This window comes from Stenella coeruleoalba, assembly GCF_951394435.1.
Source record: "Stenella coeruleoalba genome assembly, chromosome: 8".
Classification (NCBI taxonomy): domain Eukaryota; kingdom Metazoa; phylum Chordata; class Mammalia; order Artiodactyla; family Delphinidae; genus Stenella; species Stenella coeruleoalba.
This window is the reverse complement of record NC_137154.1, coordinates 65,596,091-65,621,568: the sequence shown is the minus strand read 5'-3', so window position 1 is coordinate 65,621,568 and position 25,478 is coordinate 65,596,091. Positions and strand designations below refer to the sequence as shown.

Here is a 25,478-nt window from a genome sequence, read left to right as displayed (position 1 = left end):
ACCGAAATAGATGCAAGACAGTCTGGGAAATGTCGTATTTTGGCTGGGCACTTTGCTTCCCTGAATAACGTTAATGTTTTTTTACTAAGCAAGAATGAGACCTAAATGTCCATCGACAGATGAATGGATAAAGAAGATGTGGTATACATATACAATGGAATATTACTTAGCCATGAATAATGGCTCAGAATGAAATAATGCCATTTATAACAACATGGGTGGACCTAGAGATTATCATACTAAGTGAAGTAAGCCAGACAAAGACAAATATCATATGATACTGCTTATATGTGGAATCTAAAAAAAATGATACAAATGAACTTATTTACAAAACAGAAATAGACCCACAGACATAGAAAACAAACTTATGGTTACCAAAGGGGAAGCGGGGGAAGGGATAAATTAGGAGCTTAGGATTAACATATACACACTACTATATATAAAGTAGATAACCAACAAGGACTTACTGTATAACTCAGGGAACTATACTCAATATTTTGTAATAACCTATAAGGGAAAATAATCTGAAAAAGAATAGATATATGTATATGTATAACTGAATCACTGGAAACTAACACAACATTGTAAATCAACTATACTTCAATCAAAAAAAAAGCAAGAAAGAATGGGAGGATGAATATTGAGTGAACGATTTTCAAGTTTCATTGTAGTTAAGAAGGATTTCACACACATACATTTGAATATACAATCACAAGTAGAGTAATCAGAGATTCCTTTGAGAGTGTGCTCTGGCTATTTCTATACTAATCAACCTAACCAGGGCAAGAAGAGGAACAGGGTTAATTTCTTTTCTGTTCACATGGTAAGCGTTTCAGGAAATATTTCTGCTGCTATCTTTACCATGGAGAATAATATTATTGAATTTAGACACAATAAACCAAGATATTTTAATTTAGTCCAATATAATAATAAAATAGATCAAAGCCTTAACTAGTCCTTAGCTAACTATCATGGTCCTATATACATTTCCCTACACTTTAAATGAATGTTTCCCTCAAAATACCCATGCTTTGAAACAGATGTGCTTGTGTTAATATTGACAGTTCATAAACAACACTTCTTGTTCCTTTAAGCTTATCACTATGAGAAACAATGAAATGAGGCCCGAGCCATCACAAAGCCTAGACACTAGATTTATCATGTTTGCCACGTATTATAGAAATTTAATTTAACTCATTTTCATTTTTTCCACCTCTGTCTGCCTTGTCCACAGGCTCTACATTGATGGTCCCTTTGGAAGTCCATTTGAAGACTCACTGAACTATGAGGTTAGCCTCTGCGTGGCTGGAGGCATTGGAGTAACTCCTTTTGCATCAATACTCAACACTCTGCTGTATGTCATTTTGATCCATTATGTTAGTCCAAGTAGAGAACTGTCAATATTTCAGACAGCTCTCTTTCAGTAAGAAGTAATTCCTTCCAGAATTCTTTTACTTATTGTTCAAGGAACTCCATTTACTGACTGATAAGGGGAATAACTGAGTGATTCTCAATACGTGGTCTATGGCTTTCAGCGTGTTCTCTTGTAGAATAACGTCAGTATCACAATTATGCATTCCTCTGTCCTTTTCCTCTGTTAAAGTCATTCCACCAGCCTCTGTTTCTTTACTTTCTCATCAGGGGCAAGTGGCATTACTAACGCATTTAGCAACAAATATTTTTGAGCACCTATGTGCCGATTCATCTTATAGTTTCTGGTAATACAGCAATGACTAAAGAGAGTCTCTGCCCTTAAAACGTTTACATTCAAATGGGGCAGGAAGAAAATAAACCAGTGAAAAATTCATAAATAACATTATTTCAGAAAATATTAGAACTATGATGAAGAGAATAGAGATTAATGGGATATAGAAATAAAGGGCCCGGGTTATTTTAGAAGTATGGTCAGGGAAAACCTTTCTGAGGAGATGACAAATGAGCACATCATTCCTTGGTCTGTTACTCAGCAAATTTATAACCGACTGAAGAATAAAAATTTCAAAGGTAAGATTGCTTAACCAGGATATACTTATTCAGTTATTTTAGTTCTAGCATTATAAGCAAAAATTAATGGACAGTAATTGTCATGAAACCCACAAACAAAATCTATTCTGTTCACTTTTCAAGAAAACACAATTTGCATTAAAAGTTTGTTTTATGAAGTACTAAAAAAGAAATAATAAGTTGAAGTGATACTTGATATAAATCTGGGACTTTTTGAAGGTTCTTCGAAAAATAACTATATTCCAAACCAGAAATTGTTTCTGAAAACGTTTTGCAAGTTATTTGGACACCTAAAGTTTACAAAAAGGAAGAATACTTTCTTAACCTCAAGCCTACTTCATAATTATAAGGAGGAATCCAGACTTGGAATTGTGAGTTGCTAGAATGAATTACATAGTAGGTGGTTGTGAAATCTCTTTCTTTAACAATTATTAAGAAGGGTGTAAAAAACTAACTTTCTGGAATGGTTTTGGCTCATTTTGCCTGGAAGCCAGGGCAAGATGACCATTGGAGCCCTGCTGAGTGATAGAATTCACTGAAAATAGAGAACTTTCTTTTCCTGAGATGCAGAGCTGATATTATTTAATTCAGGAGTTTAGTTTATTGCCTTCAAATGGAAATGGGTGATATGCATATAATATCCACAAGCATGAACACTTAAATTCATGGAGTATATCATATCTTTGAGTCAGTATATTGCATTTTAAATAAATTTGGGAGTTAAAGTAAGTGGTATGTCAGATGCTAGAATGTAAATGACTGTTTTTTGTATAGGTTGCTTACTAATGAGAAGCAAAATTTCAAGTATATAGGGATTCTTAATTTTTTTGCCATCATAATCACTATCATGTTATTTTAATTTTAAAGGGATGACTGGAAACCATACAGGCTTAGAAGACTGTATTTTATTTGGGTGTGCAGAGACATCCAATCCTTCCGTTGGTTTGCAGACTTACTGTGTGTGTTGTACAACAAGGTAAAATTAGGTTTGTTTTTACTTTTGCAGCTTTCTAAATTTAAAATAAATTATTTTATTTCAAATTGTAAAAGTAATGTGCTCGCTATAGAATAAACCAGAAAATATGAAGATAAGTAGTGAGGAGGAAAAAAAATCCCTTAAACTTAAAAAAAAAAAAAGAGGTGACATCTGTTAATAATTTGGTACACATCTTTTCAGATATTAGTATCTGTGAATTTGTGTGTGTATTTAGAACATGTTTTAACATGGAATGTTTTAACATAGAAATGTATGCATATGGCTGGTGATGTATGCATATAGGATATATATGCATGCAAATGTGAATGCATATGAGATTGTGACAGAGGACAGATAGAGGAAAACATCAACAGGCAATTACTATTACACCTTTCATCCTTTGTTCTAGTAGCTCTTTTTTTTTTTTTATAAATTTATTTATTTATTTTTGGCTGCATTGGGTCTTCGTTGCTGCACGCGGTCTTTCTCTAGTTGCAGGGAGTGGGGGCTACTCTTCGTTGCGGTGCGTGGGCTTCTGACTGCGGTGGCTTCTCTTGTTGCAGAGCACGGGCTCTAGGCGCACAGGCCCAGCAGTTGTGGCTCACGGGCTCTAGAGCACAGGCTCGGTAGTTGTGGCGCACGGGCTTAGTTGCTCTGCGGCATGTGGGATCTTCCCGGACCAGAGTTTGAACCCGTGTCCCCTGCATTGGCAGGCGGATTCCCAACCACTGCGCCACCAGGGAAGCCCCTCTAGTAGCTCTTATCTCTACCTTTGATATTCCAAGTTGGATCATCAGCAGACTTTTGGCACAGTATACAGAATTTCAAAAATCCCAAATTCTAAGTTTTATTCCTTACAGAGATGAAAAGCAGGCATTTTCATCTATCCTACATGTAATCTGTTACTTATCTATTAATGTATCTATCTTTATTTTTTAAGTTATTCAAGTAATACACATATGCATCTTTGCTACAGATTTTTCTAATAATCCACATGAAGCAAAATCCCCACCCAGTCTTTGTAACCAGATGTAACTCACGAGCATTCTATACATTCTACCATACTATTTGTATTGTTCTGCACATTGCTTTCTATAAACTTATTACTATCTAACCAGGCACAAAAGGACAACTGTTGTGTGCTTCCTCTTATATAAGGCACCTAGAGTAGTCTAATTCCTAGTGACAAAAAGTAGAGTGGTGGTTGCCAGGTTTCCAGGAAGGAGAAATGAGGAGTTACTGTTTAATGGACACAGAGTTTCAGATTGGGAAGATGAAGAAGTTCGGAAAATGGATTGGTGGTGATGGTTGCACAACAATGTGAATGTGTTTAATGCTAATCAACTGTATACTTAAAAAAACAGTTAAAATGATCAGTCTTATGCTATGTATATTTTACCGCAATAAAAAAAAAAAGTGCAGATTTCTGGGATTCACCAAGGGCCCGCTAAATCAGGAGAAAAAAAAAGGGAGAGATGAGAAGCCATTGAATGGATTTGAGCATACTTATATGATTGTAGATCACCTTGAGAGTGTGTGTGAATATACCAAGCCTCGGGGTACTGCAGTTTCTAGAGGGGCAGAAGATGAGTGATAAGTCAGTAAAGGAGATTGGTCAGAGTGGCCAGTGAGATAGTAGGAAACCAAGAGGTAGTTCTGTCCTTGAGGAAAGGGAGGAAAAATCTTTCAAGAAGAGCATCATCGTGGGTATTTTTTCTAGGTTAATGCCTGAAGCTGGACTTCCTGAGTTGGAGGCTCTGAGGACTTTGGGAATGAATTTAAATTTTTAATATATGCTAAAAAAATGTCCCCCAAGGAGGCTAAAATAATTTACATTTCCACCAAAGAATATAAGAGAAATTTATTCCAAACATTATATTACCAATCTTTCAAATTTCTATCCATCTCTTAAACAGTGGCATCTCTAGTTTTCCCTGAATGCTAGTGAGACTGAACTTCTCCCCCTATGCTTATCAACCACTTGTATTACTTCTCGGATTTCCTAATTCTACCTTTGCCTGTTTTTCTAGTTTAAAAAAATTGTTTTGAACTGATAGAGAGCCTATACTTTTTTAATAAAAGGCTATAATTGGATCCAAGATGTGGAAAGGCACATTTGAATGATAGATGCTTTATAAGGCAAGTAGCAGGGCAGGAAAGGAGTAAAGGAAAGAACAAAATACAAATGACTGGACATTCGAAGTAGTTCAATCTTAAGATTTCTTCTCAAACTTTTTGGTGGATATGCCTTACCCTTAGGATTCCATAGAGTAAATAATATAAAAGCTTAAAACTAGTGTAAATAATGTGGTGATGATTATCTCTACACACACCTCTGTATACCTGTTTCGATTTTTCACATCAAGGGGATGAACAGTGGTCCTGCAATTGTGCCTCTGAGGAAGATGTTAAAAAGAAGTCTTTTTTTATTTTCTGTGTTTGCAACTGAGTTACCAAGTTCAGTGTGTTTGTGTGTGTGTGTGTGTGTGTGTGTGTGTGTGTGTGTGTTTCTTTAGTAGATACTATTGCTTGTTTTCAATGACAGATAAGTTAAAATGGAGACATTGAAATCATTAAATACATTATTTAAGTCTGCATACTTCTCTCTGGAGGCTGTGGGCATCAAACACGTTATTTTTTTTCTTTTTGTTTAAATTAATTTTTATTGGAGTATGGTTGATTTACAATGTTGTGTTAGTTTCTACTGCACAGCAAAATTAATCGACTATACATATACATATATCCTCTCTTTTTTGGATTTCCTTCCCATTTAGGTCACCACAGTGCATTAAGTAGAGTTCCCTGTGCTATACAGTATGTTCTAATTAGTTAAGAGAAAAACAAATATTGTATATTAACGCATATATGTGGAATCTGGAAAAATGGTATAGATGATCTTACTTCCAAACAGCAGTTATTGATGCAGGAGTTATTGGGGTGATCTCAGAGGAGCATCCTGGTAGACATTTAAGACAAAAGTCAATGCAAGCCATGTGTTTTGTGAGGTGCTATCCATTACTGGCACCTGGAAATTCCTGTTTCCTCACAATTAAAATTCATAAACCCTGATTCAATTCCTGAAGGGCATTAAAATGACTTTAGTGTTTGGGTATAACTTGAGGCAGCTGTGGTATGGAATTTAATGATTATATTTTAAGACTATTATGATAAGAGAATCATCACTTATCACTTTAAAAGTAAAATGTGTTTTTATTGGGATTTTATAACTTAGAGTTTCCACCTGTCAGAAAATGTGTAGTTTTAGATCCAGAAGAAACCTGTAGGATAATGTCATTCAACTCTATCATTGTCCTGATGAAGAAACTGAGGCCTTTATAAGTTGAGTAACTCCCTGGAAATCTCAAGGTTAGACAGTGATGGCAGTAGAAACAAGTCTCTAGCCACCTGCCAGGTGCCCTTACTATTATAAAGGGTGCCAGAGGAGTGATGTAACCTCACTTAATTACCCTCTATTTGAAAAATGACTTATTTTGCATTCCTGAACCTTCTATTTGGAGCCCCAATATATATTCATTAAAAAATTATTACTTTCACACTCTGTAAAAACAGTACTTGAAATCAATTGATCCTTTTTCTGCAATAAGGTCCAGCAAAGCCATACCATCTCCAGCAAACCTACTATGCCCACTGATGCTCAAGAGATAGTTTGGCTGTTGAAGCAGTGCTGATCTCTTCTAAGCCTTTCCTCAGGTTCTACACATCAGATACTCATCTCTGTTCTCCAGAGCACACCATGGTTATTGTGTTCCTTGCTTCTCTTCTACTTCTTGTTTTTTTTTTACTTTTTGACTCCTTTTCCTTATCTTTCAGCATCTCCTTATTTCAGGGTGGTGAAAGGAGGCCTTAAGAAGAATAATATTTTTTTAAATGTAGATTTCAGAAGTCAGGATTCAGTCAGAACTAGGCCAGAGTCATTATTAGCAGATTCATTTTTGCCTTCTGGTAAAAGGAAGCCTACGGGGACAAAACCCTTTTACCCCCTTTGTTGAATTCATTTTTCTTCAGATATTTTTCTTTGTCAGTTTATTTTTCAAGATTTCAAAATGTTTGAGAGCTTTTCCAGACTATTTTATTTTGGCAGGTATATTTGCTGCCTCATACATTTTTATACAAGGGAAACCAGTGCTGAATAGGAAGAAGGTAGGAACTGGAACCAGGTTTTGTTTGTTTTGTTTTTTGTGATTCCTAGCATGCCTATTAAATATCACTTTTTGCTTTTAAAAAATCATATTCTTTCTGAGTGAACTTTTTAGTAAAATTTAGAGGCTCTTAGGGAATAAAATAAGAAATAATTGGGGAGGATTTAGGGGAATATTAGTGTAACATTTAGCGTGTTTGATTTTGTATCTATGAAGATAACAGAGAACTAATCCTGTCCACTACCTCCATCATAACTAATTAAACCAGTAGGTGACAGGTTATTAATGTTAGAATCTGCCATGTCTGTGGTACATATATATGTATGTATATATGTACATTTGCTCGTAGATGTTGGCTGTAATAAGACACGATACATCTTAACCAATCGTAGAATCACATATGTTAGGGTAGGAGAGAGTCTGTGTATACAGAACAAATTTTAATGTCTATTTACTTTTATGTCCTGTCAGTTTTGGCAAGAGAACAGACCTGACTATGTCAACATCCAGCTGTACCTCAGTCAGACAGATGGGTTACAGGTATGTGTTTGGATGTTATTGTAAATTAAACAAGCCTCTTGAGAATAGAAGATTTACTGTAGGGGCCGTGTGGAAGAAAATTTCTGCAGGTGGTTTGAAGAGATGTTTCCCAGAGGAAAGCCTGTTTTGGAATGTGTCTGGCAAACTCATGGCTTGTCCTTGAAGTCAACCGTATTCTCCCTTTCACAGGGAGCTGGAACAGACCTTTTAGTTCATCTCTCTTCTCTCCACAGTTGCCTCATCTAGAGATGAGGACATAAGCGAATAGTCTTGTGATTATGTTCATCGAGGGGAGGTTTTTTTTTTTTTTTTTTCTGTACATGGGCCTCTCACTGTTGTGGCCTTTCCCGTTGCGGAGCACAGGCTCCGGACGCGCAGGCTCAGCGGCCATGGCTCACGGGCCCAGCTGCTCCGCGGCATATGGGATCTTCCCGGACCGGGACACGAACCCGCGTCCCCTGCATCGGCAGGCGGACTCTCAACCGCTGCACCACCAGGGAAGCCCCGAGGGGAGGTTTTATGTGGCGAGAGAAGATAAGATCATACACAATTAAGCTTGTTTCTCTTCAAGGGAAGCTAAATAAAGTAACAGTCATCACGCATTATTTACTTCACTATTAGACGCTGTGCTGAGCATTTCATATAGGTTATCTCATGTAATTCCAACATATTCAAGAGGTAAATGATTTTGCAATCCCCATACCACAGATGAAGAAACTGTTTACAAACAACACTGAAGAGCTGTATAGCCGTATAGACCTGAGCATGAATGCTTTCACAAGTTTTATTGTAGTATTTTCCATCATACATTTTCTATAATAGTTTGAATACAAGATATGAATGTTTGTCAGTTACTTTGAAACTAATCTAAGCCTATTTTTTTAGTCAGATTTCTACCCTACTTGGTATGTAAAAACATTTTATTTTACACTCTTATGAAGCAAATCAATATCATTATTCCTCATGGTTTCACTGTAATTAAGGTACAGAGCATATATTACATCTGGTTCTCAGTTTGTCTTCCTGGGACTCAGACACTTTCTCATCTCTTCTCACTTCACTCTCTTTATCACCAATTCAGATCTAATAGTCTGTTAATTGCAAGCACCAGTACATTAGAAGTTGTTTCTTGACAGATCCAAAATTTGGAGCTCTTCTGTTTTAGGCTATCATGTCCAGGATCATTTCCCCAAATTTATGGTGACAATTTATAGTATTTGACTCATATAATGAGCCAAATATGATAACTTTGCAGTACAAAAACGCTTCAATAAAGCTTATGTGCTGCGCCTTTTTTGAGAGTAGGCAATTAGAATGCATTCTCTAACGCTGCAGTTACTTAAAAATGATGCAACTAACTGAAGTCTAGGAAAATCAGCCATTTGTAATAATGGCATTCAAGAAGGTAATGGATTTTAAAGGGAAAGAGGGAGGAAATGATGCTTCTAAATGACTTTACCTAATAGGTTGCCATATGATACTTGTATTCGTTATATCACAGCAATTTGTTAGGAAGCCAGAGCACCAGCAAAGATGATGTTAGAGAACTGGGTTATTTGTCCCACTCTGTGTCATATAAAATATAGTGCTTTCTTTTTGGCAGAAGATAATTGGAGAAAAATATCAAGCACTGAATTCAAGACTTTTTATTGGACGTCCTCGGTGGAAACTTCTGTTTAATGAAATCGCAAAATATAACAGAGGGTAAGTACTATTCCTCAAAACATTTATGTGGCTAATGATCAAATTAAAATATTCCCAAGTCATCACATTAAGTTTTTAAAGGTTACTTAGTAATGGGTTTACAAATTACAGAGTCACTTAAACACTCAATTATCACTACCCAAGGAGGAGGCAAGGCAGGAACCACCTCAAGCATCTGTAATGCCAAATACTTAAAATTTGGCTTAAAAATAGTCTATTTATGAACTAGACTCTCCTACCTACTTTTAAATTTACATAGATCCATATTATAAAGGGTGTTCATTCCAATAGCATAAATCAGGTAATCATTGGGAAAGTTTTTTTAAATCACGTTAGCAAGCGAGGGAGGGCTATGTCTATGATCTGAAGCGATACAGCTGAAGGAAAGCATTCATTTTGGGCACAGACTAGGGAACCTGTTTGTCTTCTGTAAAATTATCATAGTGCAGGGCAATGGTCTATAAGAATTTTAAAAGCATTTTGAAAACCATATACCCATTCACACATTTTAAAGTTGGCATCAAAAAAGTTTCATCATAAGTTTAAATAGTTCCAAAGGCTATAATTTCTAACATACTGCAGATATTGACATTTTAAAATTAATGTAACTCTTTTAAACATATCTACTGGAATCTAAATATCGTAGTTTCTTGATACCAACCTTGTATATTTGTATGTTTTGTAGCTTTCACTATCAGTTAGAAATTTTACATCACTCTTTTGTCTAGTTGAACTTGTATTTCTGTCCTGCAGAATTTTATTAAAATTCAATATAATTTTACACTTGAACTAACCATACTTTTGTTGCTAAACTAAACACACCTGCAATAAGAATGTATATAAATAGAAGATTTAATTTTTAAAATTTTCTGTGACTCTAAGGCACCAATGATCATCGTTTTCTTCTAGATTGAATTATGCTACAATTATTAGCATATATTTGATTAATTCATAATTTTAAGAATACATTTTGATAAATATAAAAAGGGTATTTGATTGTAAGTGAATGAGATAGCTTATTAGATGGAGAGTTTTTTTAAAGCCCCGATTTATAAATTTATGGACGAATATGATCTACTGAAATAATCATGGATTCATCATGGCGTTTGGCTTCATCTTCAGAGATTTTGTTTTAGGAATCATGGTGTGAAGCCCCAGAAGCAAAATCTAAAAAGGAATACAGTGACCCATGTAATTCAGATTACAATCATGTTTGAAAGCACTCCTAGATTTCCTTCCTTGATGAAGTAATTTGGGTTAAAGAGGAAAGCATTATTTGGAAAGCAGAGGTCCTTTGTAATATTCAGGGCGCTAGTTAAAGGTGAACTATAGAATAAAAAAAAAAAGTCAACCCACTTTTTGTTATATTTCTTTCCCTTCTTTCTCCAAAATCATCCACCTTAGATGTGATCATCTTGTCATACTCACCTGGGTCTTGCTATGCACCACAGACTCCTTCCTCCCTAATGACATTTAACTGACTTCTGACAAGCGTTCTTTTATTAGTTTTCATAGTATAGTGCTGAAAACTTTGATAGCTTGTTTCTTTGTTTTGCTTGTTTGTTTTTGCTCAATTCTAAAACCAAACAGTAGAGGATCTTTTGCAAGAAATTATATTGGGATTTTTGGTTTCTTTGGTTAGTTCTCAAGAGTTCTCATTTGTTATACTGTTCATATTGAGAGGGATTTTGTATGTTTATTTGGTTGTTTGTTCATTTTCTTTAAACAGCAAAGCTTATTTAAGAAGAGCAAGTATGCACCATCTACAGTTGACATTTTGTACACTTTTGTTTTATGTATTTGCTCTGGGCAGGCACCTCAAATGCATTATTTTTTGAAGGATTTTTATGTAGCGTAGCTAGGAAAAGAATGGATCAACGTCTTAAGGTTTGTTAACTGGAAAAAGGCACTATTTAAATAGAAGACTTCATTTTAGATGTAAAATTTTGGTTAACTTCATGTACATACATTGCTGAGAGCATATAAAGAGATAAAAATAGAGAAGAGAGGCATATTAATTTGCACACATGTATGAGAGTGGTCTCTTCCTTGTATGTCTTTTTAAAAATTATTTATTATACCTGAGGTCCAGTTTCCTGTTATTTATAGTAAAAATACATATCCTACCTTAACTTAGTTGAATGTATGCATTATGGAAAGGGAGAAAGAAAGAACTTTACATGGCCTTTGGAGTAGGGAAGACTCTTCTGGGATTGATGTCTGAGATATATCTATATTTTACTGCCACATGGTGTTTTAAAAACAAAACAGATTAAGGATACCTAGGTTTGGCCTCTTACATTTGCTCCTGTGTCCCTGGGGCAAGTCACTCGACCCTCTGTATCTGTAATACAAGGAGTGAATAATCCCTAAGGCGTGAATAAGCTTTCATTATATGAGATCGCACACTTTAAAAATGAATGGAAAAACGAGTATCGGTATAATAGGAAAATATTCACCAATATGTTGAACATTTCTGGAACTAGTTCCCAACATCTTCCCCCAAACAACATTCTCTGCTAGCATCTAAGTCTATCTCTACCCATCTCTACAGAGTTTTTGTAGATAAATCTCTAGATGATTGTTGGATTGCAGCAACTTAATGAAAATTAGTGCAAATTAATTACAAATGTTAATTAAAAGTTGTAGGATTTCACTGTTAGTGAAAGTGACATTGGGGAACTCCTCAAATTACACAAACAAAGATCTCCTAGAGTTAAACTAGTTAATAATAATGGAATAACAAAATGTAAAAAAAAAATGATCGTATGCGGTGCTTTAAAACTAATGATATAATTATGAAGAATTTAAGATAAGCCTTTAGGAAATTTGCAAAATTTGAAAATCTAACTCTATATTTGCCCTATGAAAGCCAAAAAAGAAAATAATGGTATCTTATTGTCATAATGCAGTGTTGACAGAGACTGTATACAGACAGCCAAAATGTCTCATTCCCTTTTCATCTTAATGAAAACTGCACTATGGCTTTTTTTATTTTTGGTGGTATAAATTCAGTAGTTCAGTTTTATTCATTTTAAGTAATCCATTGTGTCTAGCTCTGGTTTTGATAGTAACCTAAATTTTATTAAGTGTAAGAATTTATTTTCATACTTTTTTATTATTTTCTTTCTTCTGCTCACTTTGGGTTTAATTAGGTCTTCTTTTACTAGTTACTTAAGGTGGAACCATAGGTCACTGATTTTAGATCTTTGTTCTTTCATAATAAAAGTGTTTAATACTATAAATTTTCCTCTAAACACCACTTTAGCTACATACCACAAATTTTGATATGGTTTATTTTCATTTTTATATAGGTCAAAATAATTTTACAATTACCATGTGAATTCTTTTTTCGTTATGTAGAAGTATGTTGTTTAATTTCCAAATATAGGGGTATTTGTTCTTGATTTCTGGTTCAGATGGGTTTTAAGAAAACATACTCCTTGTTATTTCAATCCTTTAAAATTTATTGAGACCTGTTTTACTGCCCAGAATATGGTCTGTCTTGGTGAATGTTCCATGGGCTCTAAAAACGAATTTGTATTCCATTGGTTTGGGGTAGAATACCCTATTAATATCAATCAGTTCCAGTTGGTTGATAGTGGTATTTAAGTCTTCAGTACACTTACTGATTTTCTGTCTACTTGTTCTGTCAATTTCCAAAAGAAGAGTGTTGAAGTCATTAACTATAATTCTAGATTTGTCTGTCTTTACAGTTCTATCAGTTTTTGATACATGTATTTTGAAGTTTTTTAGTTCTAGGGTTTAGTTGTAGTGATTAAACTATTTACATCTTACTATTATACTGCATTCATTACAAAATAAATTACATTTTATCATTACATAGATTAAAAATATTCTTCGTTTTTCCAGCTTTGTTGAAAAATAACTGACATATCATATTGTATACAGTATAACAATTTGATATGTATATGTTGCAAAATGACTACCATAATAAGGTTAGTTAACATATCTATCACCTCAAATAATTACAAATTTTGTGTTTGTGTGATGAGAACTTTTAAGATCTACTGTCTTCCCAACTTTCAAATATAAAATAAGTATTGTTAACTATAGTCACCATGCTGTCCATTACATCCTAGAACTTATTCCTCTTGTAACTATAAGGTTGTAACCCTTTGTCAGTCTTCAGTCATCCCCTACCTTCCCCATCTGCCTCTGGCACCCTCCAATCTGCTCTGTGTTTCTGTGAGTTTGGGATTTTTAGATTCCACAAATGTGTGAGATCATACAGCATTTGTCTTTCTTTGTCTGATTTATTGTGCTAATCATGATGCCCTCAAGGTTAATTCATGTTGTTGCAAATAACAGGATTTTCTTCTTTTTTATGGCTGAATAATATTTCAGTGTGTGAGTATCACATCACATCGTATTTTCTTTGTCCATTCATCCATCTATGGACACCAAGGTTGTTTCCATGTCTTGACTATTCTAGATAATGCTGCAATAAACATAGGGGTGCAGGTAACACTTCAAGAGAGTGATTTCATTTCCTATGGATATATACACAGTAGAGGGATTGTTGTATCAAATGATAGTTTAATTTTTTGAGATACCTCCATACTATTTCCCATACTGGTTATACCAATTTACATTCCCATCAGTAGTGTACAAGGGTTTCCTTTTCTCCACAACCTCGCCAACATTTAAAATGTAAAAATGAATTGAATAGACATTGTAAAAATGTCTATTCAGTTGTTCTGCCTATTTTTTAACTGTGTTGTTTGTTTTTGTTTTTCTTTTGATATTGAGTTTTATGAGCTGTTTATATATTTTGAATATTAACCCCTTATCAGTCATATCATTTGCAATTATTTTCTCCCATTCAATAGGTGGTCTTTTCATTTTGTGGATGGTATCCTTTGCTGTGCAAAAGCTTTTCACTTTAATTAGGTCCTGTTTATTTTTACTTTTGTTTCCTTTGCCTTAGGATATAGATCCTAAAGCATATTGCTATGATTTACGTCAAAGAACGTTCTGCCTATTTTTCCTTTTTTATGGTTTCCGGGTTATATTTAGGTCTTTAATCTAATTTGAGATTCTTTTTGTATGCGGTGTGAGAAAAGCCTATAATTTCATTCTTTTTACATGTAACTGTACAGTTTTCCCAGCACCACAAACCAAATTCAACAATACATTAAAAGGAACATACACCATCATCAAGTGGTATTTATCCAAGGCATTGCAAGGATGATTCAGTATCTTTATTTATTTTTTTATAATGTAGTGATACACTACATTAACAGATTGAAGAATAAAAATTATATGATCATCTCAATAGATTCAGAAAAAGCTTTTGACAAAATTCAGCATCCATTTATGATGAAAACTCTCCAAAAAGTGGGTATAGAGGGAACATACCTCAACATAATAAAGGCCCTATATAATAAGCCCACAGCTAATGTCTTACTCAATGGTGAAAAGCTGAAAGAGTTTCCTCTTATTGGATTATTATTTTTTTTTTTTGCTAGAGAGTTATATGAATTTCTTATATATTTTACATATTAACCCCTTATCAGATATGTAGTTTGCAAAAATATTCTCCCATTCCCTAGCTTGCCTTTTCATTTTGTTGATCATTTCTTTTGCTATGTAAAAGCTTCTTAATTTGATGTAGTCCCACTTATTTATTTTTGCTTTTGTTGCTTGTATTTTTGGTGTCAGTTTCATGAAATTATTGCCAAGACCACTGTCAAAGAATTTTTTCCTCTGTGTTTTCTTCTAAGATTTGATGGTTTAAGGTCTTATATTCAAGTTTTTAATTCCTTTAGAGTTAATTTTTGGGAGTAGAGTGAGATAGGGTGCAGTTCCATTCTTTTGCATGGGAATATCCAGTTTTCCCAACATCATGAATTGGAGAGAGTATCTTTTCCTCATTGAGTTATCTTGGCTCCTATGGATTGAGTTACAGTCCAACAGTTTACTGTTGCTTTCTACTTATCTCATTTGTTCTTTCCTTTTTTCTTTCTTTCTTTGCTTTCTTTTCAATTAGTGTTATTTCATGATTCCATCTTTTTCTCCTAAAGTGACATATTAGCCATACCTCTCTGTTTGACTTTAGTTATTTCTTTAAGGAATTGTTCCCCAAGTTGCAATCCTTGGACTAGCATCACCTGGCAACTTGTTGGAAAACCAAATTCTTGGAGCCATATCCAAGATCTGCTGAATCAGGGGATCTAGGAATACGGCCTTGCTATCTGTGGTCTGTGAAGTGCCTTAGGTGATGCTGATGAAGCTGAAATTGGAGAAGCATTGCTCTAGGTTTACGGTGTACACCATTAGCTTATCACAGTGTACTTCAAATAATATTATACTACCTCATGTACTTCCATTCACCCTGCATCTCTTTGACTGTTGTTCTAGTTCATCTTTCTTCTACATATACTATAAACTCCATAATGTATTGTTATTACTTTTGTTTTAAATATCAATTATATTTTAAAGAGGTTAAAAATTAGACAAAATATACAGTGTATTTATTCACAGATTCCCCATTTTGGTGTCCTTCATAGCTTTGGGAAGATTCACATTTCTATCTGATTTCATTCTCCTTTCCTACGAATTCCCTTTATATGCCTTATAGTGCTAGTTTGCTGGTAATGAATTCCCTCACCTTTTGTTAGAAAAGTTTACATTCTATCTTCAATTTTGAAAGTTATTTTTGTTTGGTATAGAATTTGCTTGATATAGAATAGTTGCTTTTTTTTTTTTTTTTTTTGTCTTTCAGCACTTTGAAGATTTCACTTCATTGCCTTCAGACATAAATAGTTTGTGACAAGAAGTCTATCCTTCATCTATTTATTATTTGTCGTGTGTCTCTGCCCCCACCCTCTGTCAGCTGCTTTTGTGTTATTCTCTTTGTAACTGGTTTCCAGAGTTTTATTATAACTTGCCTTATGTTGTTATGTGTGTGTGTGTGTGTGTGTGTGTGTGTGTGTGTGTGTGTGTGTGTGCATATTCTCCTTGGAGTTCATTAGATCGTTGGACCTGTTTGTTTTCATCAAATTTGTAAAAATTTTGATAAGTATTTCTTCAAATATTTTTTCTCTTTCCCTCTGTCTTCTTTTATTTTGAGACTATAATTACATATATGAAAGACTGGTTGGTATTGTCCCACAGGACCTTGAGGCTCTTTTCACTTTTCTGTCCAATTTTTGTTCTCTGTGTACTTCCATTTGGATATATTCTACTGCTATATCTTCAAGTTTACTTATCTTTTCTTCTTCAGTGCCTATTCTTCTGTTAACCCATCAGTATATTTATCATTTTAAATATTTCATTTAATCTCTAGCATTTCCACTTAGGCCTTTAAAAAATCTTTTTCCTTTCTCATCATGTCGATGTTTTTCTTTGAACATATGAAACATGTTTCTCATCACTGTTTCAGTGACCTTATCTAATAATTCCATCATTTCTGTCATTCTCGTCCCATTTCTATTGACTTATCTTTCTTCTTGTATTAGTTTGCTAGGACTTCCGTAATAAAATCCCACAGGCTTGATGGATTAAACAATAAAAGTTTATATTCTCACTATTCTGAAGGCTAGAAGTCTAAGATTAAGATGCTAGCAGGGTGATTTCTTCTGAGACCTCTCCTTGGCTTTCAGATGACTACCCTCTTGCTGCCTCTTCACATGGTCAGTCTTTTATCTGTGCATGTGCGTCTCTAGTGTCTCTTTAATTTCCTCCTCTTAAAAAGACACTAGTCAGATTGCAATAGGGTCCACCCTAACAACATCAGTCTGTCTTAATTACATCTTTAAAGGCCCTATATTCCAAATACAGCCACATTCTGGGATACTGAGAGTTAGAGTTTCAACCTATGAATTTGGGGAAGGGGACAAAATTTAACCCATAACACTTCTAGTTATAGTTCATAATTTCTTGCTATACACATTCCTGATAATTTTTTATTAAATGCTATACACTTTGAAGTTTAGACATCAAACTCTAAATTTTTATTTATTCTTTTCAATATTGTTGGAATTGTTTTTGGCATACAGTTCTGTTACTTGGGTTCAGTTTGATCTTTCTTCTTTTTTAATTTATTTATTTTATTATTTATTTTGGCTGCATTGTGTCTTCGTTGCTGCACGCGGGCTTTCTCTAGTTGTGGTGAGTGGGGGCTACTCTTCGTTGCGGTGTGCAGGCTTCTTGTTGCAGTGGCTTCTCTTGTTGTGGAGCTCGGGCTCTAGGCACACAGGCTTCAGTAGTTGTGGCATGCGGGTTCAGTAGTTGTGGCTTGCGGGCTCTAGAGCGCAGGCTCAGTAGTTGTGGTGCACGGGCTTAGTTGCTCTGCAGCATGTGGGATCTTCCCAGACCAAGGCTCAAACCCGTGTCCCCTGCATTGGCAGATGGATTCTTAACCACTGCACTACCAGGGAAGTCCGTCAGTTTGATCTTTTCAAGGCTTGCTTTTATTAAGCTTTGTTAGTATGAGTCCAGAGCAGCCTCCAATCTGGGCTAATTTTACCAACATCCTCCCTACCCTTTGCAAACAAGGTAATAACTTTAGTACACTCTCCATTGCCAATGTATTATATTTAGAGCTTTCCATTTGGGCTTGTGGGAATATGAATTGTTGACAGCCTTGCGTAAACTCAGGGTTGTTTGACCTACTGCTCCTTGGTAGTTCTCTACCCAGTTTCACATGGTTTCCTCTCACATATGAGGAGATTAGTACTGAGCCAAAGACTTGAGGATACTCCTCTGCAGATCTCCAGAGCTTCTTTCTTTTGATATCAAGTTCTAGCTGCTTTGGCCTTCGAACTCCATTCTTTTTCTCTTTAACTCAGTAAGACCACCAGTCTCTGCATGAGTTTCCCTCTTCTGTGCTACAGCTTCTAAATTGCCTTCAGGTCACAAGAAGAGATAGCTGTCGGGCTCACCTTGTTTTTTCTTTTTTTCTCAGGGATGACAGTTCAGTGCTGCCTGTTGTCCAGTATCTGAAAATAATTGTTTCATATGTTATCTGTTTTGTCCTATTTTTTTAATTCAAGAGGGTAAATCTAGCCCCTATTTCTCCATCATGGCTGCAAGTAAAAGTTTATTTTGTAGTTCTTTGTTTCAGTTTTCAAGGTGAAAATTTTAATAAAACTTTTTTTCAGTATTTATTATAAATTTTGGTACCCATTTAAATGGATTCACTGTCTTTTTTTCAGCAACAATTATTCTCAGATAATGAATACATACTGGATTTGTCCAAGATATGATAAGAATTGTCAATCATTTTTTTTTTTAACATCTTTATTGGGGTATAATTGCTTTACAATGGTGTGTTAGTTTCTGCTTTATAACAAAGTGAATCAGTCCTACATAAACATATGTTCCCATATGTCTTCCCTCTTGCATCTCCCTCCCTCCCACCCTCCCTATCCCACCCCTCCAGGCTGTCACAAAGCAGCGAGCCAATATCCCTGTGCCATGCGGCTGCTTCCCACTAGCTATCTACCTTACTACGTTTGTTAGTGTGTATATGCCCATGACTCTCTCTCGCCCTGTCACAGCTCACCCTTCCCCCTCCCCATAACCTCAAGTCCGTTCTCCAGGAGGTCTGCGTCTTTATTCCTGCTTTACCCCTAGGTTCTTCATGACATTTTTTTTCTTAAATTCCATATATATGTGTTAGCATACGGTATTTGTCTTTTTCTTTCTGACTTACTTCACTCTGTATGACAGACTCTAGGTCTATCCACCTCATTACAAATAGCTCAATTTCGTTTATTTTTATGGCTGAGTAATATTCCATTGTATATATGTGCCACATCTTCTTTATCCATTCATCCGATGATGGGCACTTAGGTTGTTTCCATCTCCGGGCTATTGTAAATAGAGCTGCAATGAACATTTTGGTACATGACTCTTTTTGAATTTTGGTTTTCTCAGGGTATATGCCCAGTAGTGGGATTGCTGGGTCATATGGTAGTTCTATTTGTAGTTTTTTAAGGAACCTCCATACTGTTCTCCATAGTGGCTGAACCAATTCACATTCCCACCAGCAGTGCAAGAGGGTTCCCTTTTCTCCACACCCTCTCCAGCATTTATTGTTTCTAGATTTTTTGATGATGGCCATTCTGACTGGTGTGAGATGATATCTCATTGTAGTTTTGATTTGCATTTCTCTAATGATTAATGATGTTGAGCATTCTTTCATGTGTTTGTTGGCAGTCTGTATATCTTCTTTGGAGAAATGTCTATTTAGGTCTTCTGCCCATGTTTGGATTGGGTTGTTTGTTTTCTTGTTATTGAGCTGCATGAGCTGCTTGTAAATTTTGGAGATTAATCCTTTGTCGGTTGCTTCATTTGCAAATATTTTCTCCCATTCTGAGGGTTGTCTTTTGGTCTTGTTTATGGTTTCCTTTGCTGTGCAAAAGCTTTGAAGTTTCATTAGGTCCCATTTGTTTATTAGAATTGTCAATCATTTTGATATCATAGGAAGAATTCAATGCAAATCAACAAACTTTGCAGGAAATCAATGTGAAATAGTAATCATTTTGTGGGATTTATTTATTCTATTTGTTAGTGATATGTATAATTTATCTACCAAAATTTTAAGTTAGCAAATATAGCAAATAATAAAACCTGCTTGGTATTTGTTACAATTATTGTGACACATAAATAAAAAAGAAAATGTATCCAGATTAGTAGGCTTTTTGTTATAATGTAGAGATAAATTAGTCATTTAAAATTATCCTTTCAAATTGGTAATAGCTTTCCTTTCTTTACGCTTATTCACCACTTCCCATGAAAATCCATGGGATCTTTAGGGAGAAAAATGTCTGTAAAACATTTAGCATGAGAAGAACTGATATGATCCAGGGTGGATAGAAATCTATTCATATGTCAAATGTGGAACAGTTGACAGCTATCAGTAGCAGCTCTTGACTTCGTTTCTGCCCTCATCAATGACATGCAGACTGCACACTCTGTCTGATAAACAAATATGTGCTCATAGCTATATCCTTTGAATGATCTTGATCTCTGGCATGAAAAGCATATCTTCCCGGTGGTCACTTATATTTGGTAATAATTGGAAAATTATTTGTATGCAAAAAAAAATTGGAAAATTATTTGTATGCAAAGCAGCAAGAAATTAACTTTGTTAACTTTGTTAACACCTTAAACATGCTACTAAAAGATACTTCTTGTCATGTTCTGCCTAATTTTCCACGTGATTTTCCATTTCCTCCCTTTGTCTTTCCAGGAAAACAGTTGGTGTTTTTTGCTGTGGACCTAATTCAATTTCTAAGACTCTTCATAAACTGAGTAATCAAAACAATTCATATGGGACAAGATTTGAATACAATAAAGAATCTTTCAGCTGAAAACCTTTGAGATGAACAAGGACTCTAAAGAAGGAATGAGTGCAATTTCTAAGACTTTGAAATGCAGCTGGATCAAACAACTGTGTCATGCCAAAGAGTAGCAAGGTTTTCTTATTTATGATTATTTAAAATGGAAATGCAGAGAATGTGGCAAGATGACAGGTCACATTCCATGTTTAATCTGGAAACCAAAGAGGCCCTGAAGAATATTTGATGTGATTATTCACTTTTCACTGCTCAAATTAAAAGAAAACTATTAGATGCACACTGTTGATTTTTATGGCAGATTCAAGAACTCCCTAGTAAGGTGTTGCTCACTGAGAGGCTGATAGCTTGGTCCTCTTTAAATTGTTTTTGGTTGAACAAATGCAAGATTGAACAAAATTAAAAATTCATTGAAACTCAGATTACATTTTCTACGTGAGTATAAACAGAGAAGCTTTGATTTAGAAAAGCTCCAGGTAAATATACTAGAAGTCTGAAAATACAGCACAGGACGCCATTGATACGGGTACTTTGTGTCAGTATCTAATCTTGCTTACTACTGATGCTAATACCTCTACTTATGTTCAATGAACCTTTTGCAGATGTAGATATAATACCTATTTTTATATTTTTCTTTCTTCTTTGTTCCTTAGTCTAGGGAAATCTGCCCTCCCTTGGCACGTGTTAGACACAATGATTTAATCGGTCCTTTCTATCCCCAATTTATTTAATCTATTACTATTGCATTTTAATGAGGAAAATATCATTACTATAAATTATAAAGGGACATATAGACTAATAACTTTTTTCCTTTTTCAGCATTTTGGCCTCTATTATTTTTATTTACTTTTTTTCCCAATGCAGTTTATCATAGCCTCTTAAGGGGCTTTGTTTAGTTTGCACTTTGAAGACCAAAGGGTGTTATGTCTGCCAAGGTCACTGAGCTACAATTTCTCTCTCTTTTGTCACACATTGGTTTATGCTGGAGACATTGAAAGTGTAGTCACAACCCTGAATAGGAAACCTATATTTTACTCTTTATACAGGAGGGAATGCTTTATTTGCTTATTGAAATTTAAGTGCAGAATCAAGAATATTATTGTTGCACTGTCTGGTATTCTGAGTCCTGATAAAGAATTACTGAGTTTAAAGTCACTGTTAGGACTGTGCTGTGTGATCCTATCAGTTTATGCTCCCCGGCCATTATATTCTCGGCTCAGAGAATATAATTCACTACCTTAAAAATTAAGGCATTTTTACAATTTAGTGATTTTCTTTTGCAGACATCTATCAATTGCAACCAAATATAGCACATTGCTGAAATCAGCAGTGTAGCTTGTCGTGCCTTTGTTAAAATTTTGCATGGTATAACATAACGTGATAGATGCTACTGTCATTTTTTAGCTCTGATTCACCAGTAGCAATCAAGCATGTTAAACCATCTAGCATTAAATGCCCATGAACATATTACTTACAGCTCTTTCTTCCTCTCCTTGGAACTCTTTCTTCTCCTTCTCCGGAAGGAAAGTGAGTCAGAAAAAGATATGGGAAATGTGCAATGTTCCTGCAGATTTAGCTCTGAAGGCATATTTAATAACCAGTACATCGTGGCAACACTTTCTAAAATAAAAATAATTTTCATAAAAACACATAACAGGAAAAACTGGTAAAAAGAAACTTGAGTTAGTACAGGCTTGATATGCAACACTCTTTACTAATTATAATTTATTTATGTGATTATATTAATACACCTCATTTTAGTAAAACTGGTGGAAAACTTTTCAAGAAGAATGATCTTTCCAAGTAGGTCTGCTATACTAGATGAGCTTCTTGGCCTATTTTAAATTCTAGCGGATGTTCCAACGTTGAGTGTTAAACATAGGTAATTTTTGCTTCTGTAAGTAGGAATGAAACTAAGACTTCGTCATGCATGTACAAGAGAGCTTTGTTTTGTTGTGAGGGATTCTTTCTCTGGGGCTAATTCTTGTCGGACCAATCTTAAAACAGTAATTTTAATGGCAATAAATGTTAAAATTGAAAAGGTATCCTTGAAATCTCTATAAGCTGACTTTACATTTGCAACAAATAAAGCAGGCAGAGTTTCTTCACAAGATGACACAAGTTTAAGAAACATAATTTATTTGAGTGTGCACTAGCATGAGTGGCCTTAAGGATCTCAGTTCTGGGGCTGTCAGTGACACTGGCTAGTGGTGGAACTGTGGCAATTGCTCCTCACTCTGGAATGAAGACTTCTCTTTTGGACTAGGTCAGTAGTTAGCAGTCTTTTTAGTAATGTATATTTTTGAGAACCTGATTAAGATGAATACTATGACACACCTACAAAGTATTACATATAATTTTGGGGGGCCCACAATCTCCAAAAGCAAGGATTCCTTTTTAAGAAACTCTGAACAAATAATCATCATTATCGGTGCTTTTTTTTTTTATCCTATGCCTTTCTTTTCTCTGATGTTTTGGATGAAACTATCCTTTTTTTATAGGATTATACTAAGACATGAACTATATGGACAAAGGAAAGGAAATTCTCTTTATATGCCCCAAAACAAAGAATCCAATGGAATCTTCCATGCAGTTTTTAATCTTTTTTGGATCTCCTGTTTTATGTAAGGGAATGCTGTGGTTTTTACAAATCAATAATAATACTAAACTCAGATTCACATACACACACACCCCAGACATACATTTAGGGCCTGTTTTCTGGAGTTGTTGGGTTTTTTTTTTTTTACTTTTTTTTTTTTTTTTTTTTTTAAATTCAAGTTAAAAGTAAAATGACTGATGGTATTTTTTATTTAGTGACTTTAAATGCCAGTAGGGTGATTGTGATAGTGCAAGCACTTAAAACAAAAAAATAAAAGCAGTGGGGCTTCCCTGGTGGCGCAGTGGTTGAGAGTCCGCCTGCCGATGCAGGGGACACGGGTTCGTGCCCCGGTCCGGGAAGATCCCACATGCCGCGGAGCAGCTGGGCCCGTGAGCCATGGCCGCTGAGCCTGCGCGTCCGGAGCCTGTGCTCCACAACGGGAGGGGCCCCAACAGTGAGAGGCCCGCGTACAGCAAAAAAGACAAAGCATAGGCTGAATTGACTTCATCCCTATGTCCATGTTACTTGTAACCCCCCAAATCAGTGTTTACTTGGAGCATTCACAGCAGGTAATGGATTTAAATTATAAGTCATTGTTAAAGAGGCTTGCTGGAAGTAAGCGGGCCATGGTTGTCATCAATAGATAATGTTGGTGCTAAAGAATGTTCATTATATTAAGGAGAAAAAATTTTAAGTAAAAAAAAATTTGTTTCTTTTTTCCTTAAGGATGGTAAACTCAGCTGAACAGTGATTTTTCTAAACAAACCGTGAGACACATTTTAAAGTGCTACTCATGATAAACAGATTCTTTTTCTTGTGCTGTCCAGGATACTTTCATATCTGGTTATATTATAGAAACATAAAATGCTGAAGTTAGGAGTACTCTTATTTTGCAGTTGAGGAATCTGAGACCCAAATGGAGATGGAAGCTTGCTTCAAGTCATCCACTGAGTTTGTCACAGTGTGGAAACTGGAGTCCAGCTTTTCTAATCTCTGCTACTGAAAAGGACTTTCCCCCTCCCTGTGACATAAACATCTATAAGTCACAGCTGTTAGTTTGAACCTCCTATAAACTCTGTTTAGTGCTACGTGGTAAATAAAGTATGAGTGTTAATTTCAGATACAGAAAATAAGACTTTTTCCCTATATATCTTCTGATTATAATTTGTTAGTCTTATATGTTTTGCATATTAGAACCCATTTCTAGGTAATCACTTTTAAAATATGACAATTGTGATAAAGGAATTATATTCTCCAGAAGTCTGTAGTGGAGAAATATGTAATAGTATAGTTTCTAGGAAATGCTAATATTGTAATTTTAAATTGATTGATAGATAGAAGTCATAACCTCACCAGCTTTCTAACCACCCAGGGAAATGTTGATATTAAAACAAATGACTGTTGTTCGCTATTCACGTGACCATAACATGCTTCTTGTCCAGGAGAAGAAAGTCAACTTTTTGTAAACTCTTGAGACAAGAAATAATGAAATCAAGCATAATGAGATCGACATTTACTTCAGCTACCACAGAACAATGAGAACTCGCCACTTCCTTCTGTCTAAATCGCCCCTCCATTACCCCAACTTCTTTATTTCATTCTGTAGTATTCTCAAAGGACAGAATTGCAAAAGCTAGCTAGATGAGGTTCTGCAAAGAAAAGAAGCAGACTTCCAATACTTAGCAAAGAAAGGTCCATTAAGGGAAAAGAGAAGAAAGGCCGTGTGAATCACTTAAAATTAGCAGAGTTAAGCAATGTTGTTTTAGAACACACACCAGTAATTCTTTTGAAGCAAATACACAGAATTTTTATTTTCTCCTATACAAAAGTTTGATATTCTTGCTTATAGAATCTGAAAATAGATTTTTTTATTGTATTTTACACTGTTGCAAAATCCCCAATAATGTTAATGCGGTATCTTAATACTGAAATTTAAGAATCGGTAAGGGCAGGAAATGCCTCATAGGAGCAAAACTAGGAGGGAAAACAAGGGAGTCAGAGAAAGAGAAATTGTTTAACAGATCAGGACACGATTATGCTTTTTTCCATAACGTAGATGCTCAAATGTGGGCAAAACTAGCTATTACTCTAGTTTGAGAAAATGTGAAGAATGTAGTGTTTGTTTTTAGGAATCCTTTCACATTTTCATTGCTACTAGAATTTTA

General features: G+C 35.1%; 1 protein-coding gene across 2 annotated transcripts in view; it reads left to right on the top strand.

Annotated features, from left to right (window-relative positions):
- NOX4 (NADPH oxidase 4) overlaps nucleotides 1–20,982 on the top strand; it is a gene marked incomplete at its 5' end in the record, with an annotated part of 147,344 nt that extends 126,362 nt beyond the window's left edge. Inside the window, 5 exons of one of the 2 annotated variants that reach the window (XM_079930233.1) lie at nucleotides 1,235–1,354; nucleotides 2,872–2,980; nucleotides 7,612–7,680; nucleotides 9,284–9,384; nucleotides 20,609–20,982. In XM_079930233.1, coding sequence (XP_079786359.1) covers nucleotides 1,235–1,354; nucleotides 2,872–2,980; nucleotides 7,612–7,680; nucleotides 9,284–9,384; nucleotides 20,609–20,729 — 520 coding nt within the window. In that variant the 3' untranslated portion in view covers nucleotides 20,730–20,982. The remainder of the gene's footprint in view (nucleotides 1–1,234; nucleotides 1,355–2,871; nucleotides 2,981–7,611; nucleotides 7,681–9,283; nucleotides 9,385–20,608) is intronic. The other variant, XM_079930234.1, reaches the window with a different exon arrangement.
- Nucleotides 20,983–25,478: the final 4,496 nt, after the last annotated feature.